A 20,225-nucleotide genomic window follows, 5' to 3' on the forward strand; every position below is an offset into this window, starting at 1 on the left:
TACTTCATCGCCACTTATGGACCACTCCACTATCATCACCACACACGTAAATACCAAAACACTGGGGTTAAGGAAAAGTACACAGTACCTTTTCACGCAGTGATTTCAGAGGCTCTTCATCACATTAAATCCAACAGCAATGAAGGACTAGCAAAGGCTAAAATCCAAGCAGACTTGTCAAGTTGTCAGATGCATTTCTTCCCAAATCTTTACTTTTCATTGCAGTGAAATGATCTAAATGATGTGAGAAGTGTTTGCTACAGCAATCAAACCTAAAAGCATGGGTCTAATAGTGTCGAGTAAATATATCAAATGGACAGTCTCATAGTCTTTTTTCATCCATTCTCAGCAGACAGCACTAATGGAAGGAAAGTGCGAGTGTTTTAATGGGAGAGTGTCTTTCATATCGAGTCATTTATATCGATCCACAACATTAGATTGCAGACAAAAGTGCCGTATAAGTTTAAAAGGCGTTCAGATGGTTAAATAACATGCTGTCAAGCTCGCTTAATATATAACTGTTCAGCCGTTGCGTCCGTTTGTTTATACACACACGTGATGACGCGCTGCTATGTTTCTCAAGCGCAAAGCGTCTCTGACAACCAACCGGAAGCATATCAGAATTTCCGTGTTACGGAACAGACTAAACCACAGAGAAAAGAGGGGAGCGTGTATTTGTTAATGTTAGAATTTTCTTCTCATTCGTTGTTTTTTACTTCAAAATCGATCATGTTTTTATTTTATATCACTTTTCTTCAGGACTTTTTATAAATGTGTGCGATTTAAATTGAATACAATAATATTTAAATGAATTTGAACATAGTGTTCACCCCTAATAATATTACGTGGTCAGGCTGCACACTGTACGCTAGTTTTGAAGCACAACTAAACTAAGCAAAATGACAGAAACAACGAAAGCGGAAAAGAACTATTCTATCTAGTTTTACAGTTAGCGTCATATTACTCATGTTATGTTTGTTATATATATACAGTACTGAAGTTGTCGTGTGATTTAAGGCGAATGGCCAGTGTTGACATTTGGCGCGCAACTGTAGTGCCACAAGAGCGAGATCAGACTGTAGAAATCTTCATATCAGAGTTGTCATATCTTCATAACATTGCATTTGTGTCTGTTTCAGGTAAGATAGAAACATTGTACGTATATTATATTTGTTAAGCAGTTGTGAAGGTTTTCTTAAGCAAATTACGTTTTCTTGCGATTTTTTCTTTCTGTAGTTTATCTGTATTTATCATATAATATGTTTTTTTTACTAGGATGGTAGACGAGAAATATGTCTTTCAAATGTCTGGTATCAAGAGCCATTCTCAGAAAAGACAGTTACTCCAGGGCATCAGACTGCTGGGGGGCAAATATATTGGGGGCTCTGTAAGTATCTGCACCAATGTCACATAATTTCTTACCCTTTGCAATGGTAGTAGTGATCAAGTCAATCCTAAAAAGAAAAATACATAAATTGTGAATAAAGACATCTGGTTGACGTATTGTATTGTACAGTGGCCCTAAAATATTTGGACGGTTTAGTTGGTTTGACAGATTGCATAAGAAAGAAAATATCAAACCAAAAGTGTAATTTATTTTAAAGAAAGTACACACAAGCACACATATCAAGCAAAATATTTAACAATTTGTTTTGTTTATAGCTCAGAAATATGAAGATGGTTGTAGGGAAAGCTCTAATGTCATTTGTTTGCAAAATTTACTTGGTTTGATATATTTTAAAACAGTATTTCAATAAGTTTAAGTGTGATGTAACCACTCAAAAGCGCACTGCTATATTATACAGCCTTTGGAAATTTCACACGAGCCCACCTTCTCCTCTATGACATCAAACGTGTCTTACGGTGCGTACAGAAAATGATAAAGTGTTGGTGATTAGCCCTGAAAAATGACTCTAATTGCTTCCTGATGCTACAGTGTATTTCGGACTGTGTAATTTTGCCCTTGCCCTCAATACCATCTTAATATAGTCACAGATTGTTCTCTCTACTAATTGAACCCCTCATGAGAATAAACTCAACCTCTAAGTTCTTGACCTTTTCCTAAGCTATCTCATGGTAAGGTTGTAGACCAGATTAGTAAAGTGACTTTAACATCAGATAAGATATTTTTACATAATTTACTGTTCACAATATATCAGTGCCACATGTTTCTGTTCCAGGAGTTTAAGGAGGCAACAACTCACCTCATCGTCCAAAAAGGTTTAGCAAGTGAAAAGTTTCTCGCAGCCTGTGCTGGAGGTGTGTAATATTGAAAATTGAGACTTGACCGTCATGTGCTTTGATGGATTAAATAATTAAATTCTTGACATTTTACAGGAATGGGCTAATATAAGTTAAACTAATAATGAAACAATTAATTGTCTTAACCACAAATTATTGGTCTGGAAATGAGCTAAATTTAAGCAAATGCACTCCTTAAAAAGCTATTGCTATCTTAGAAAACATCAAAGTTTTTGGCAGAATATGGGAAGTTGTGTGTGGAGTGATGAATGACAATGAAACATGGTGATACCCCAGAGTGGTGTTTTCAAAAATCTGGTGAAAAATATTATAATAAATGCATCTCTACCACAGTGATGATGGAGGAAGAGGTGTCATTGTGTGGGGAGCTTTTGTAGCTGCTGTTATTGGTGAGCTACTTCACTGTGAAAAGCTTTGGAGCACAGGAGAATATTGAAGAATGGCTTACTTCCCACAAATGAAAAGTTATATAAAGACTGAGGAATGATCAGATGTTATTTTTCAATAGGACAATGCTCCTGCTCAAATTGCCAAGACAACCAAGAAGTGGCTTGAGAACAAGTCCATCAGGCTCATGTTTTGGCATTAGTCAGAGTCCAGATTTAAACCCTATAGTGAATATTTTATCTCACATTAAGCAAACAACCTGGGAAATGTCTTTCAACTACTCATGAACTGTTTGAAGCCATTAACATTGAGTGGAACAACATTAACTCTTCTTCCTATAAAAAGCTGTCTGCAAGTTGGGGAAGGCTAGTTACTTTATCTACAGTGCAGTTCTTGCTAATTTCCTGACCAGTGATTTGTGATTAAAAAGGTCAAGACCATTAAAAGACCAATAAATGGTATTCATATAACATAATAATGAAATAATACTCAAATGGTGACTTTTGTTTCAGGGAAGTGGATAGTCACCCCGCAGTTTGTTCTGGACAGCGTGAATCAAATGGCGTGGCTACCAGAGGCTTCATATGAGTTAAACTTAACTGCTCAGACCCCTGAGATACCCAATCCACTGAAAACATGGAGAGAGAGGGTGCTTAACGGAACAGTGTCTGGAGCCTTTCAGGTGAGCATTGCTATATTGTTAGCTTATTTAGAAAACAGCTAAAATAAATGAAGCATGTTTGACATTTCTCATTTCCACCTGTAGGACTGGGTAGTGCTCATTGACATTGATGATCCAAGGAGGAGGAGTATTTTTGTCAGGTCAGGATGTGAACATTGACTTTGTTTGGACAACATGCTTTGGGCCTTCAAAATGATATTTTGATATTTTGCTGGAAATCTTGAAATTGCATATGTGAATTTTGCAAACTACTTTTTGTTTGCAGGATATTAAAAGCAGGCAGAGCTGTTGTCTTCACAGACTGGCCAAAGTCATATGCTGTAACTCACGTTTTGACCAAAAACACATCCAATGATAGAGCTGAGGAGTGTGGAATCCGCCGCTATAATGTCAGCTATGTAGCCAAACATCTTTTTGGGGTAAAGTAACTTACTTTTTGTATTGTACACTTTTTTTTTTAAGGAGTAGTTCATCCAAAAGTGACACATTTATCATTGGTAACTCACCATTATGTCTTTCCAAACCTGTTGTGTTGTCTTCTTTCATGGAATGCAAAATTAAGACAGTTTTCCGTACAACAGAATCATGTAGTGACTGGAAAACAATCACACACCATTTTTAAGTAAGCAATGTGTTTGTTTATTACAGTGAGACCAGGACAAATTAACCCAAAATATAATTATTTACATAAATTTACAAATTATATACATTTGTTAACCAAGCAAAAATAATTCACAAAAGAACAGGGAAAAGAGAAAGAACGAGACCGTGCCAAATCAAAGAAAGGAACAAAATATAACCAATCTTACTAAGCAGAAAACAGAACTTCTAATCTAACTCAACCATCAATATTCACAAAAAAAAAAAAAACCTGCACTGAACAAAAAGAAAAATCTTCAGCGTCAAGGACGCCCTAAATACACTACTCTTACTATAAACCAAAAATAAACCAAATGGGCCGCTAAACACTGCTTATCAAAGAACACAGACTTAACCAACAGGTATTAAACACAAGGATGGTACAGGGCAAAACAAGCACGTGAGTCAACCACCAAACAACAAAAGAATGTGTGGCGTGCCAGAGAACTCCCGCTTCCTGCACAGGTGCGCTCTTTAATAATCAACTAGGGCGCCCTCATTGGTGAAGCCGTGCGTTGTCGTCACTACGCGTCACGGTGATTGGCAAAAGATTTAACCACTCAGGTCACCCTGCTGAAACGAAAGTAAAGACATAGAGAAAAAAAAAGAGGGAAGGAAACAAACAAACAAAATACCATTCCTAAAACAAATAATAACATAGGACATAACAATTACTCTTGTCCAGTCATATACATTCACCTGGGTGGTCATTTGTTCCCTTATTACTCCCTGTGTATTTATACCCATATATTCCTCTGTTCATTGTTCTATGTCATCAGTATTGTGTATGGTTATTCACTTAATACTCCTGAATTCTCCTGTGATTGTTATTAAAGAATATTATCTCCTTCGTCATGTGGATCATTTAATACAGCCACACGTGAAAATCAGCATTAGAGAAGGATTTCTGAAGGATCACGTGACACTAAAGACTGGAGTAATGAAGAGTTATTTAAAATCATAATATTTTACAGTATTACTGTTTTACTGTGTTTTTGACTGAATAAATGCAGCCTTGGTAAGTGTATGAGATTTCTTTTAAAAACATTAAAATTTTACACCAAACTTTTGATTTGAACAGCTTTTACTTTTTATATTCAACCTTAAGCTTTGATATTAGTGATTTGTTTTTTGTTTTTTTTTTCTTTCTTTCTTTCTTTTGCAGCATGTTTGCTCCGAGTTAAACTGGTCATGTAATTTAGAGTCCTTCGATGAAGAAGAGACCTGTGAAAAACCCACCCTGGCTGCTGCTGTCACTGACAAGTCCATGAATGTCACTGATGACTTTTCACTTAAAGAATTGGAGGAAATGTTCAAAGAATACATCATAATAATGGAGGTCTAATATATTTTTATTCTCCCCATCCAATTTTTATTCTGGTACATTTATAAATCATTTTGAAACATAATTATAGCTTTCACAGATGGATTTTAGGCACAAATGAGAAAGTTGTCATGGTTATCACTGTAACTACAATAAAGTATGACCTTACATGACATCTCGTTCCAGCAACGGAAGAAGATGCTTTTGACAGTCCCAGAGTTTTACAGCTACTACACGCCCAACCTGCCTGTTCAGGTATTCAAACCTGTGTAAAAAAACTTTTCAGCACGTCTTTCTGCCATACACAAACTGTTAAAGTGTTTGACTCATCAAGAGGATTGGGTCATTCAATTTCCTGTGTGTCACATAGAGGAGTAATAAACGGAGGGCTCATCACAGCCAGGTCACCTGATTTAGGCAAATCCGTTTGATCGGTCCACTCATGATTGGCATACCCATTAAAGAAACATTGCTGTGCGCCTCCACTGGTTTCTCAAGCGGAAATGCCCAAATGCACTCATTTGACACTGACCCTGAGAACACATTATCATCAGTCATCTTATTTCCTGTATATCTTTCTCTGTTTCTCTTATACTCAGATTCCAGTGGTAGATTTCAGCAATGTGCAGAGCTTGGTGGAGTGTGCCTTCTTCCCTCAAGCTCTGGAGGAGATCCTGGGGTCCCTGCAGCCTGGAGTGAAGCCTCCAGCCCCGCTGCTCCAACAGCTAATGCAGCACACACTGCATGTATGTATAATAAGAGCTATTCTGAATATCCTGGAGGCTCTTATAAAGCACTGTTACTTTTAGTTGGTATTATCTTTCTTAAAAAGCAAAGTGTAGTATGTTCTCTTTCATTAAGGATGTTGTAAAAAGTGTGATTTCTGCTGCATTAAAGGGGTGGTTGATTATGATTTCACTTTTTTAACTTTAGTTAGTGTGTAATGTTGCTGTTAGAGCGTAAACAACATCTGCTGATTTACGACGCTCAAAGTTCAATGCAAAGGGAGATGTTTTATTTTAAAGAATTCGCTATGACTACAACAAATGGCTGCTAGGGACTACAACGAGCTTCTTCATGGGTTAGTGACATCACTAACCCTAAAATTTACATAAACCCTGCCCCTGAGAACACGCAACAAAGAAGGCGAGGCCATATTGGGCTGCTTTCTCCATCAGTTTCTGACTCCGGTTTGAACAATGTAAGGCTGAACACCGTTACTGACAATCGTCATTTTTGCAGTGTGGGATTCTCCAGCTTTGTTGTTGTTGAGCAACTGAAGCACTAGCTGTTAAGGCTCCGCCCTCTTTTGGAAAGTAGTCCAGGAGCAGCAGCTCATTTGTATTTAAAGGGACACACACAATAATGGTGTGTTTTTGCTCACACCCAAATAGGGGCAAATTTGATACGCTATAATAAATGATCCGTGAGGTATCACAGACACATTCTGGGGACACCAGAGACTTATATTACATCTTGTTAAAGGTGCATTACAGGTCCCCTTTAATCCCAAGTGTAACAGACAAGGCTTAAGACCAAAATCCCAGACCAAAATGCATGTTTGAGCTGTTGAAATGAAATGACATATCTTAAAATCATCACAACATTTATTATCTTGTATTGACAATGCAAGAGTTGAGCACTTTGTACAGTCTACTCCAGCACATCCCAAAGACTTTCATTGAGTTTGTTTTCATGCACCCTCATAATGCGATTTATAATGGGATTTTATTGCGATTAAACTTTACCTCATGTGAACGCAATACTTTAAACAAAATAATATGATTAAGCTCATAATCATAGTAACCATACTTGCATTAAACTATGTGGCGTACACTATTTTAATCGCAATAAACACCTTATTTCACATTATTACCATTCTGACCAAAGTGTGCATGTGCTCGGACATACACAGATGCTCTGTTTCCTTCACATAACTTCATGAATGAACTCTTGTGACATTATTCTGAAGTTTTCCCTCCACTCTGAATCGCTAAACTCTGTCAACACAACTCGCAAGTTCTTACTCTGATTATTGGAAATAATCGCATTATTGGTGCGCATGTAAACATAGTCAATGAATTTAAGGTCTTGGCTCAGAGGTGCCAATTCATGTGTGAAAATGATTCTTCAAGCTCCCTCCCGACCATTCTTTCACAATTTGAGCCTGATGAATTAGTGTTAAAAGAAACATATAACATGCTATAAACATAATAATAACAGCGATATTGATCCAGTCATAATTCTCTTAAGCATTTGCCTATTTAAATCCAAACATTGATTTGAGGTTTGCTTACTATCTGAACTCCCCACAACAGATGGAACTGTTTTGAAATGTATTGAATTTTATTATTAAAAGTTTGTTTGGACCTCCCCTGTTCTGGGTTGACCAGATAACCCAGTCTTCGCTCTTGCTCTCTCCCTTCTAGGGCGATGCAAAACCATTGTACCTCAGCATGTTCATCACTGTTCTCCACAGTATCCTGCGCAACAATCCTACCTGGGGTTCTCCCGGACACACTAAGTACTTCCTTCAGGTCCTCCAGTGTCCAGAGTGTAAGGGCGGCCTCTGGTCACTTCTTGAGACGTCAGTTCGGTATGAAACTGTCAATGTACCTGTCAGAACAGCTCATAAGCAAACAGAATTTCTCTCAGTAATGCAATTTTGTCTGATTTATTCAAGAGTGTGTCTGGCAAGCGAAACCACCTGTCACTCACTGCCAAGCCCACCATCCACTGAGTTGTTTCGTCTCCATTGTAACCTGCAGGAGTTCTTCCTGAGACTCTTTCAGCTAGAGCTTCATGCTGCTAGCTTAGGGTGAGCACCTGAGCTCTGTTCATCTCTGCTTCAATAAACAACAACTTTATGATATTCTACATGAGCCCAAAGAAGAGAAACTGCAGTGTTTTTCCACCCCTCAGCAAAATAAACACAGAAAAAACATGTCAAAAAGAATATAGAAACTAAAATTCAATCTGTAGCTGCTTTGGAGTTATGTTGATGTCTTACTGTACACCTTTTTGTTTTTAAGATCAAGTCTTTGTAGGTAGGCACATTCATTCTTTTTGGATAGAAAGACAATAGTTAAGTAACTGTGTTAACTATAGATATTAATATATGTAGATTCTACATTAGGAACTTGTCCTTATTATGGCCACATGTCTATGTGTCTGCTATATTAGACAGGATTACATATTGTATATTCAATAAATTACCTTTTTAAATCTGCATAAACTTTTTATATAAACCCTAACTAAAAATGTTGATGATTTCAACATAACAGATCTGTCAATGTATCCATAGCTGCCGCATCTACATATTAATACTTATGGCAGTAACCCTGTCTTACTCCGTGCAGGAGGTCACCCAGAAGCAGTCGGGCATCTGTTCTGTACAGCACCTTTTGGAACATGTGGGAGAAGTCGACTCTGACCTCCAGGGCAGTTCAGCAGCTCAGCACGCTGTTGATCAAAACTGTACTTTGTGCTTTCAACTCCACTCAGGTAGGAGTCTTTCAGTCTTCTGTGTGATAATGATAATCTATCATAGTACATAGTAGCTGCTTTTTATAACATAACCACAAAAAGTGTGGTAAATAAAAATGAATAAATAAATATATATGTAATAAATATATATAATATATTCTTTTGTGATGGGGCCATTGAAAATACCAGCAGGCCAAGTATATTGCTGTTTCTTAATTCTAAGAATGCAAAGAACAGACTTTCATTCTTGTGGAGATGGGCTACCTTGAAAGAATAAGCTTGGAAGGGCACAGAGCACAGTTTTGTGAGAAATGAGATGTACTTTGATCTTGTTGCTTTACTGACCACCCCAGCGCATTTTAAGTAGTGGTAATCAGGATTCAGGACATGCCCCCTACATTATGAGGACATCCCGATGTTAAATAAACATTTTATTTATTTATTTTAAATACAAAAGGTTTTCTGAAAATATTAGCTCAGTATTAAAACCATTATGCCTATGAAATGTCTTGATAGGAGACTGTTTGTTTATTTTTATTATACATTTTTTATCTTTTTATCGCAGATGCCATGATGCCACTTAATAATAATAGCATATTTTATTGAAATCTCCTGTTTTTAGACTTTTATAAGATATAAAGACACACATAAGGTATATGTTTATTGTTGCAACATATTGTTTTGTGATCTAAGTGCAAACAAAGTAAATTTTCCTTGTTAAACTACAATTTGTCATATTACACCTGTTTGACTATAGAATGCCAAGAGATTTCCACATTGAATATAACATTTTGTCGAGACATGTCCATTCCAGATGCTTCATCAGGCTGTACAGGCTGAGTTTACTGTGTGTTTGTGTGTAGGAGTGGAGGCTGGGAATGTCAGTCACTCTGCAGGAGATTATGTGTGTAGTGGTGGAGTTCTGGGCTCAGGAACACAGTCCACTCAACAGCAGCCTGGTGGAGAAAGGCTTTAAAGACCTGGCTGAACACATTGCCATACTGTGCCAAGGTATCCCATAGTGCAGTGGGAAACTGGTGAAACACTTTTTATAAATATACACTCACCGGCCACTTTATTAGGTACACCTTGCGAGTACCAGTTTGGACTCCCTTTTGCCTTCTGAAAAAACGGGGTCAGTTGCTTCAGTTTTAATTCTTCACGGCATAGATTCAACAAGGTTCTGGAAACATAGGGTTCTGGGTAGGGTTGCACCAGCCGTTCGTAAGTTCTTTCTTAAATTGGAACGTAAAGTCCACACTAGTGGCTTAGTAACTACTAGCTAGTTTGTAACTAACTCTGTACTTTATTCGGTTGCACCATTTGTTCTTAAGGCAGAACGTAGCTAGTAGCTCGTAAGGTCTCCGTAAAGTAATGCGTAGTCGCATAATATGACGTTTACCTTCAGTGATCCTTCAAATACAGGAGCAGAAGTTGTTGAAATTCCGTGAATTTCAGTTTATCCTTCATTCTGACTTATTTTGCCTCACGTAGCTAACAGTAAAAATAAGTTCCCATTAAATATAATAGCCTACTACTTAATCATAAATGTTTTTATATGTAAATAACATTCAGAAACTGTATTTGAAACGAAATTAATAAAGATCAATAAATAAATACTGAAACAACAACAACAAAAACATAAGAAATTATATTTATTGATTATGACTGATTTTATTTGACATGCACAACACTGAGTGATAGGACCAATGCACACAGCGGCGCGCTGTTTAACGGGTTCGTGTTGAAGAGTGTCTAACAAAGTAATCTTTTCACATGATGTTCTCTCTCTTAAAATTTAAGAGAGTGTAAATGTCAGCAGCATCATATATGTGTAAAGAATGAAGTCTGTCAGGTAAAACAAGAGCTTATTGATGCAGTTCAGTCAGTCTGCTATTTTATTCCAACCGTTACTCCTGATAGGAGGCTTCCGTAAATATTTAGTGTATACGTAGAGTTACGCTTCAACTAAGTTTAATGGTGCAACACAAAAATATTTAGTAGTGTGTAAGTTGTAACTTAGTGCCCATATACGTCAAAACTAGTCTACGTTGTAACTTGCGCACAGCTGGTGCAACTGGCCCCTGAACCCTAGAGATGTTTTTTTTTTGTATGTGAAAATCCCAGTAGATCAGCAGTTTCTGAAATACTCAGACTAGCCTGTCTGGCACCAACAACCAAGCCAGCCAATGAAACCTTTCTTCCCCGTTCTGATGCTCAGTTTGATCTTCAGCAGATCGTCTTTACCATGACTGTTTCTCAGCCTTGCCAGGCTGCCTTGAAAGAACACACTCGGAAGGACGCAAGGGCACAGAACACAAACTAGTGAGAATTGAGATTTAATGTAATGACCTTGTTGCTCAACTGACCATCCCAGCATGTTATAAGTAGCGGGCAATGTACAATAAATCACAAACAAATGTCATAACCTATTAAAACATCATGATTTCACTTAAGAACTTATATTGAGAAACAGCCCTAAATGCATTGAGTTGCTGCCATGTGATTGGCTGATTAGATATTTGCATTAACGAGCAGGTGTCCGGTGAGTGTATGTAGCAAAAGTGATTCTTCACCAGTGATTATATATTCATTGGGAATTTACATTTAAAGATTTAAATAATGGCTGTAAGTACATTCATGTCTCCTCACTTAGACCTTCACTGTGACATGCTGAAAGAAGTGATTCCAGCCATTCGCTCCACAAGGCTCCGCATGTTGACTGCCGACGCCATTTACAGAAACATCTGCTGCAGCAGGGGCCTGATCCTAAGCTCTGAACCACTCTGCTTGCAAAAAATTGTGGGTTTTATCTTGTATACATGTTTTATTTACAGCACATTTTGGCTTCTCAGAAGTCTGTATTCATCATATAACGCAACACCGTGAATAAAACCTTCAGTGTGAAATGGAGAAAAATTGAGAAAAATATTTTTTTTTCTCCATGTCTCCTGCCAGGTCTCAACCTACCTCAAAGCTCTAGGGAACTTGTGTGATCGAGGATCAGTCCAAACCCTGAAGGGACAGAGTGACAGAACAGAGATGAATCAACCCTCTACCAGCAGTGATGCCCATGTTCGAGGCTCAGAGTGAGTTTCACCTCCGCCACATCTATCTGCTCATGCTGTTGTCCTCCACACAGACACTACAGATCACAGAGCAAAGGAGAAAAGCAAGAACACATTCACTTTTTTTTAAATATTTGTATATTTTTGATGAATAGAGTAAGTACTAGTGTTTACTTTTGTAAGATGTTTCACTGTAAAATCACAAGAATTAATAGGTGTCATTTTCTACATCCTTGTGCCATCAGAGCACATTTTGAGATAACCACTCTCCACTTACATCACTATAAGATCCTCTTTATGTCTGCATCCATACGTGTATGACAGAGGTAGAGAGTGCAGTAGGTGCCTTTAATTGGACAATTTTCTGCCATTATGGGGCATTAGAGTGGTTTAAGATGGCTAATGGAGAGAGACAGGGTGCTGTCCTGCTCTGTTGGGGCAACCTGTGATGGCAGCAGACCACCAGCCCTGTTACTGTTGGTGACATGGGGGTAATTGGGGCTGTGTGCCTCTCAACCAGCTCAATCAACTGCTGCTTATTTTTTGCTTACAGGCTTCAGCTCAGACATGATGCTTGGCTGCTTTTAAATCTAAGCTGAGAACAATGTTGCTGTTGTTGTTGTTGTTGTTAACAAAAACAATTTTAAATTGTTTTAGTTATTTGAAATAAAGGATGAAATCATGCAGTGGCAGCTAACTGAAATAAAATAAGTTTAAGTTTAAGTAATACAAAATTACTAAAACTGAAATAAACAAATTAAAGATATATAGGAATAGTTTTTTCAAAAAACCAAAAACCCAAATTACAAAAAAAAAAAAAAAAAAAAAAAAAACTAAAATTGAAATGAAAACTGAAGATATAAAAATAAAAGGCAATGCAAAATATAGTACAATACAGTACAAAAGTATGGAAACATTACAATTGTTTAATGGTTTTAAAAGAAGTATCTTATGCTCAGTAAAAATGGTAATATTGTGAAATTTTATTACAAATTAAAAGAAAAAAAATTGTAATGTCTCCAAACTTTTTATAGGTAGTGTAAACACTGACTGAGAATAGTTAGATACTTTGCTCTCAAAAAGAGTTAAAAATAAAATTAGCAAGTTCTGTTTAAAAAAAATATAGATATCTGCTCCAAATAGATTACATAGACTAAGTCAATAAGATTCTAAACATCCTGTTATCATGTTTGACAGTGTGCTGTCATAGAATATTTTAGGGCAGCAGTGGTCACAGGAAGAACATTGTGTCTGCACTCTAATACACACACTCACAGACTTGTACACTGCACACAGTGATGTTTACTCCTCACTAATAGGAAACTAAATGGCCATGTGTCTGTGAGAATGTGGATGTTTGTACTGTTCTGGTGTGTTAAATTGCGCCTTGGTTCTGAACAATCCAATTACTAGGGAACAAGACACTGTGGAAGCAGGGGTTTTTATTTATCTGACAGCAGTATCCTTTAGGCCACTCACAGCCTGACTGTAGTATTCTTCTGTAGCTATTTGTTCTGTATTTTAAAATTCACTTCGTGAGCATCTTCTTCAGTCAAACCTTAGCAAGAATTTATTAAAGAATATTCAGGACTCACCCTCAAATAGCTGCTACATTTCCTTAGCTGCACATTTTAAAAGCAAATCATTCCACTCGGTGGCTATCTTGGGCATCTTTTGTCCTATGTAGGTTATAGTTTCAGTAACATCTTTCAAATCATAACTAAAATCTTGCTTCTTTAGCTTTAGAAACTGTTCTTCTTGGTTGGTCCAATACTCATGTACATTCCAGAGCAATGACAATGCAGCACCATGTGATTGACTATTTTAATTGTAAAATGCAATTAATATAAGTTGTTGTTCATTTAATTGTAAGGTTTTCTTATTGGATTCTTCATGAGTCAGAAAAAACCTGAATATATCAGGGAAAATTTAAAGTTGTGATTTCCAAGCCTGAAAAAGTCATGGAAACTTCTGTAGTGAAAGTATTTTTTTTTTTTTTTTTTTTTTTATAGTTTTGCTGTGCTCTAAAATATTGCATCAGCTAGATTAAAGGATTTTGCCTGCAAGCCAGCATTGAGGGGGTTATTGGAGACATTTTTGCATTATAAAGTATAATCATTTTAATCTATTAATTAAAAAAAAAGTTATTATCTATCATACAATTTTAATCCACATTAACAATCTAGACAGATAGGTCGATAGTTTGATTAATCGATCGATCGACCATGTGCCTTAGTCAACACTTGATCAGACATCCAACACACTTAACCCAACTAAAACATCAGCTGCAGCTGTGCCTGCATCACTGTAGTGATTTTGGTGCCATTTACTGACAGTTCCTTAAACACTGGCCAGGAACTCCATCCTGGGAGAGCTCCACGGGGGGGTCTGGATAGCTGTCTCCTCGGATAAAAGGATTCAGTAAGTACAGCTAACGTACAGGCTGGCTGATAGTTGCTACAGGCGATGCACTTAGATGCCAGTCTCTAAATTCCATCCTGTGGTAGTGTGAAAATGTCGTGACAGTGATATAATGATGTTTGTAGATTCGAGCGGTGGTGTAAAGTGGGGCATATTTAGTGAACTTTGTGTTAGGGTGTCATCACTCTGTGTTTTGTAAGAGATTGTCTTGGAAGTTTTAAATATTACAGGCTTTTTCCAGCTCTCCGGTCCTCTGGCTAAGGATAAATTCTTAATTTGGCCGTATTTATGAGTGTTTTCATGATGTGCTGATGTTAGCATACATGATATATCCTATCTATTTACCCACAAGCTCTGTGAACTATTGTCCCTTCAAAAACACATGGCTTCATGTCTCAATCTGTCTGTGAAATGTTACTGTGTGTTCTTTTCAGACCTGCGAAAGACTCGACAGGCAGCTCAGATTCAGGGAGAGAGACTGTCCCGAGAGGTTACCACAGAGTCAATGCTGCAGGTAAGAGCTGCTGCGTGCCATTGTCTGTCTGTCTGTCTGTCTCTGTATCATTCTATCATTCTGTCTATCTTTTCTTTATATATCATTCTGTCTACATGACTTTCGACCTGTCTTTCTGTCTCTCTGTGTATCTGTTTATCTATCTATCTGTTTGTGTATATATGACATACAAGTATATATGTATGTCATTCTGTCTATCTATCGTTCTATGTATCATTCTATCTATCTGTTTCTGTCTATGTATCTGTCTGTCTATCGTTCTGTCTATCTACCTGTCTTTCTGTCTGTCTGCATCTCTCTCTTTTATTTCAGTTCTGTAGTGCATTCAGCTAGGTCAAAAGCTCTCGACAGAGCCTCTCTTCATAACCTCAGGCAACAGCATTTACATTCCACATGCTTTTTATGCTCCCCCCATCCTTTGGTGAGGAAGAGGTGGAAAATACATAAAAACCAGTTGACACACACACAAACATAATGCTTGTCAGATCCCCCGTTTAAGAATATTAAACACTGCAATTAGGATTCTGCTGTGAGGAAGGAGAGGAGAAGAGGGGGCGAAAGAGAGAAAGACAGAGGTAGCCGAGCCTGGAAGTTTCTGTAATTAGGAGGTTGGCACTCCATGTGAACCCACCAAGGTGTCAACGCTCATCTTTCCCCTTCCACCTGATCAGAAAGACCCCCACACCAGAGCAGGGAGCGGGGGAGGGCACGGAGAGAGAAAGACAGCCCTGTTTTCAGGAGACTCAAGGCTGCTGCTCCCTGCCTTGTGTTGTTTTTTGCACTACGTGCTCCCTATACTGATGTGTAGCACATCAATTTTTGATGAAGCATCCGCAGGCTCTCAGCTGTAGATTTCTGTAGGTAGATGCTGCAGTGTTTTTCTCAAGGTATGCAGGTCCATGCTGCCTTGTTAACTTCACCCTGAGCTGTCTGTCTGCTCAGTGCACTTCATTGTGGCTTATGACTACAAGTAATGATGCTATAAGCATATTGGTGATGGTCTTGGGGTAAAGCTCAGATTGGGATATTGGGATGCAGTTTGCAACCCCTTTCATCCAACTGGATTTTTAAAACCTAACTCACTTAATTTTGTAAAATGTTTTGCTTGAAAGGTGTGTTTCTGCTAGGGCTGCCCATAATCGATGTCTATACTTTAGTTGTCGAGAAGAGGCTTAGTTGACCATAATTTTATTAGTCTGTTAGTCACAAAAAAAACAAAAAACCTTCACACGAAGTGGTGAAGTCAGGCAGTCTGTGAGGGACAGATCGTTAACGGCGGGTCCTTCTGGTACTTACAGTAGTATCGGGCAGGAAATCCAAACGTTCACCTATCATTCATCGACCTCAATTATGGCTTATCATTTGAAACATGTAAATAATAGCAACTTTCCTTGGCCGCTCACTCTAATTTTAACCTAGATTAATATGTGCAATGATTAGGCGCATATTCAAGTGTTTGTGCGGAGTGTTGAAGCTAAAGTATAGCGTGCGTACCGCATGACATGGAGGCACCGGTGTAATCACTTGTTTTTTCCTGACAACAGTGGAAACAACTTAAAATACTCAATTTTTGATCATATGGATAAGAGTAATACATCATTAAAAGCTGTAAAGAGTCTACTTTTATTTGTGTAAACTCAAAATAATAACAAAACGTTGTGCTTTTGTAAAACAATGAAAACAAACAGGATGCACTTTCTGCTTTCTTGGTTTTCCTGAACTGGAACATCAGTGTATACTTTCCTCAGACATGAGAAATATATCTATATAAAGCTTGAAATGTCTACCTTTTAAATGAACCAATTAAAATCGAAAAAAAAAAATACTTTCTGATTATGTAATATGTATGAAGTTTTATGTATGCGCTTGAACGCGGAATAGGCTATATATTACGCCTTTATATTACGCCTTTATATTACGCCTTTATATTAAAGGCTCATTATGGTTTAGTAATAGGCTTGGTTTACTTAGTTATTATATTAGATTAATATAAACATGATTAGTCAACTAATGGCTTTCATTAATGACCACTAATCAACTAGAAAAATCTTTAGTCAACTAATGCTCATATATATATATATATATATAATGACAAAGAAATAACTTTAATTTGTCATAACAAATAACAAATTGTCATGGAAAAACACATTTTCGTACTATTGGTTCTTAATTTTTTGTGTAGCCTCACTGAGCATCAGTGACCTCTTGCAGTATTTTATTATACAGTAGTTGTGTATGAGTCCCTCATTTGTCCTGAGTGGCAAAGCTGGATCTCAAACCAGGGACACCCATCACAGAGGACAAAAAAGTACATTTGTGTAAATTGAGTTATTAAATTGTGTAATGAAACGCAAGTAAGATGTTTGTTAGGTTACACAGCTTCATCAGGTCAGTAATACATTAAAAAGCGCATTTTATTTGATGCCACAAAATAAATATTAATTTGCACAAAGGGTGTGTAAACTTATGAGTTGTATCACTCTATCACTGTATATGGCGGCCCAGTACATGATTATTATTGATTTATTATACAATTTTTTTATTCACATTCCCATGAACTAGACGCTTAAACCTCTTATAACTCCCAGAACTACAGGATGTTGCTTAAACCTAAAAGTGGTCAAATTGAAAATGCATCTAGTCATCACGGTGTTCAAAATGCACTATTGTGACAAATAGCCTGTTATTTAAACCATTAGCCAACCTGCAGCAGGGCTGTCATCTCAGACGTCACAACCACACAAGAAAGTCCTCTCTACGAGAGAGAGAGAGAGAGAGAGAGAAAACAACAACAACTGCAAACGCTACACACATTTCACAATTTATAAAAAAGGACAGGATGGATTTATCCTCTTCGAGCTTGTAAATGCTGAGTATGCAATTACCCCTATAATGGAAGCGTTGTGTCCAAATTGGAGCCATTAAAGTGATTTAACAGAGGGAAGATTGGGCCTGGCATTTCTGAGACTGTGTACACATGGGGAGTTGAGAAATGTTTAATCACTGGGTTTTAGGGCCTATTAGGGTGTGAAAAAAGGGCCACTGTGAGCCAGAACTTGTCATGGTGCTGAGGCACTCATTAAGTAATACTTTTATTGCATTCAGTTTCATTTCTTCATAATACCCTGCTAATTATTTTCATTGAATTTGGGTTGTGAGCTTTTGTGATCTTGCTTTCATGCACTTCGACAGTTGAGTTAAGGGGTCTGTTGTTTTCCTACCCTGTTATTCTTTCCTTTGAGACAGAGAGAGATCAATATCAATATGTGCTATTTGTTTGCTATTTAAAGATAACCTGAAAACCATACTTGAGTAAAAGTACAGATACCTTATGAAAATGACTCCATTATAAGTTACAAGTCAGCAATTCCAATACAACTTGAGTAAAAGCCTCATTTCCACCGAGCGGTATAGTACAGTACACAATTTTTGCCATTTCCATTGACAGAAGTTGTGAATAGTACCCTAATTCCGAACCGTACCCTTCCGTTGGGGTACCTAGCACAGTAGTCCTAAATGACAACGATTCACCCATGTAGGCTATTAAACCTCTGACAAAAATAAAATCGCAAAATTCAAATCTGCATTTGCACTGAGGTTGATCTAGAGCAGTGGTCTCAAACTGCCGGCCCGCGGGCCATTTACGGCCCGCCCACTCCCTCTACCCGGCCCGCAACTGATCTCAAAAATAAAACATAATCCGGCCCGCTAAATTATTATTATTATTATTATTCTCTAGTTGCTACTTGTCTGATATGCAAAGAAAAAGTCGCTTTTCTAAGGGGCATTAACATATCGCGTGACATAAGCGGCCGCACCGCATTCTTCTCCTTTCCAATGCGCTTTCGCTCCAGTGGCGTCTGTCGTTGCTATGCAATCATGAGCCGCGCTCTCAATCGCTTCTATTATGAGCGCGCTTGCCTAAATTACAGTAAAAGCACTCGACTTTAAGTCACAAGTGCCGATTTAAACCACCGAAACGCGTCCGATGCAGCCATTAAACGTTACCGATGCTCAAACGGCATCTTGGACAAATGTGGCTCAGCTGTGTGAGCACAAGCGCTGCCAGGTGTCTGTCAAGAAACAAAAGAGTGTACAAATGCATTCAGGGATTTTATTTGTTCAGTACAGTGTTGTTTAGTGCAAGATTTTAATGTTATTTAAGTTAACATAAAGTAAGGGAAAATACTTCCACTAGATGTTAAAAACTAATAATGTATGTAACAATGAAAGATTTTTATTTTTTGGCAAAATAAAGTTGATATATAGCTCCAGTTTTTTTTGTTTATTTCTGACCCCTCCACGCCAAAGTTTTGCTGGTTTTGTTTCTAAATTACTGATTTTTTATTCCATGCATCTTGTTGGATGTGAGAAGTCGCACCAGACTATTTCAATTAATAGTATTATATTAGTAATATTATATTAGTTTATTAGTAGTATTGTATTAGTAATAGTATTATATAGTTGTATTACACTCTATAACAATGAGAGAGACACTGCTGTTTACATTTAGTATGGTAAATAAGATATTTATAGTATAGGTATAAAAATATTTTAGTAGGCCTAATGAAATTTGAAGTAAATGAGAAATAATGCAAAGGAAAGTAAATTTTCTGAAATGTTGTGCTTTCTTGCGCTTGAAGGTTAATATGGCCCTGCTATGAGGTGTCAGTCCCAGAAACGGGCCCCCGCCAATTTTAGTTTGAGACCCCTAATCTAGAGAGAGTTGTCAATATAAACAGCATTACAAACAATCTTGTCAAATACACAGTATCATTATTTCTGTTACAAATGTTTCTGTTACAACGCTTAACCAATAAGGTTCATTACTTAACTACATTAACTAATATTCAGGACATATTTTACACTTCAAATACAATGTTGTCATGTGTTTTTTTCTGACTACTTACAAAAGTGATTTAAGTAATCCAATCACAAAACATTTTGCATCCTGTTTACAACTGCATTTAGTGCAGTCCACTCTGAGATGACTTTTTAAGCCATGTGTAAACAAAGTTTGAATTTATTCATATATATATATAAACGTAATTAACTTGTTTTCACCTTCTTTGTATTACAACATTCAAAAATTTGTTCTTGGAGCCCAATTTAGGTATAAAAATGTTTCCGGTGTCTAAACCATGTTCTCAGTACTTCCACATCTTTTTTCTTTGTATCATGACAGAGAGTCACTCAGCGTACACAAAGTCGCAGACAGATTAGCCTTATCTGGTCATTTACATTTGCTTCTAACCTAATTTTCTCTGTTTGATCTGGCTTAAAGAGGCTTCTTGAAAATGCAACCAACATATTGATGTGAAAAGGGATGGAGCTTCTCCCTTTTTTCCCTGCCACAAGAAGAAAGAAGCCTGTCTGCTTTATTTCCCCCTCCTCATCCCTACTGCCTCTCTCCGCTTTGGCTCTTTTAGCACGCCGGGTTTT

General features: G+C 37.4%; 2 protein-coding genes across 3 annotated transcripts in view; one reads left to right on the forward strand and one right to left on the reverse strand.

Annotated features, from left to right (window-relative positions):
* Positions 1-539, reverse strand: part of kiaa0825 (KIAA0825 ortholog) — a 183,261-nt gene extending 182,722 nt beyond the window's left edge. Inside the window, exon 1 of the mRNA XM_067407308.1 lies at positions 89-539. The gene's annotated coding sequence lies outside the window, so the exon portion shown is untranslated. The remainder of the gene's footprint in view (positions 1-88) is intronic.
* Positions 540-878: 339 nt separating this feature from the next.
* slf1 (SMC5-SMC6 complex localization factor 1) overlaps positions 879-20,225 on the forward strand; it is a 40,900-nt gene continuing 21,553 nt past the window's right edge. The window contains exons 1-16 of one of the 2 annotated variants that reach the window (XM_067406865.1): positions 879-1,139; positions 1,276-1,387; positions 2,181-2,259; positions 3,162-3,331; positions 3,416-3,471; positions 3,597-3,750; positions 5,136-5,309; positions 5,481-5,549; positions 5,894-6,040; positions 7,724-7,890; positions 7,978-8,112; positions 8,654-8,798; positions 9,644-9,791; positions 11,437-11,582; positions 11,739-11,869; positions 14,704-14,783. In XM_067406865.1, the coding sequence (XP_067262966.1) occupies positions 1,277-1,387; positions 2,181-2,259; positions 3,162-3,331; positions 3,416-3,471; positions 3,597-3,750; positions 5,136-5,309; positions 5,481-5,549; positions 5,894-6,040; positions 7,724-7,890; positions 7,978-8,112; positions 8,654-8,798; positions 9,644-9,791; positions 11,437-11,582; positions 11,739-11,869; positions 14,704-14,783 (1,912 nt within the window). In that variant the 5' untranslated portion in view covers positions 879-1,139; position 1,276. The remainder of the gene's footprint in view (positions 1,140-1,275; positions 1,388-2,180; positions 2,260-3,161; positions 3,332-3,415; positions 3,472-3,596; positions 3,751-5,135; positions 5,310-5,480; positions 5,550-5,893; positions 6,041-7,723; positions 7,891-7,977; positions 8,113-8,653; positions 8,799-9,643; positions 9,792-11,436; positions 11,583-11,738; positions 11,870-14,703; positions 14,784-20,225) is intronic. The other variant, XM_067406866.1, reaches the window with a different exon arrangement.

Source organism: Chanodichthys erythropterus, chromosome 13 (assembly GCF_024489055.1).
Source record: "Chanodichthys erythropterus isolate Z2021 chromosome 13, ASM2448905v1, whole genome shotgun sequence".
Taxonomy (NCBI): Eukaryota; Metazoa; Chordata; class Actinopteri; order Cypriniformes; family Xenocyprididae; genus Chanodichthys; species Chanodichthys erythropterus.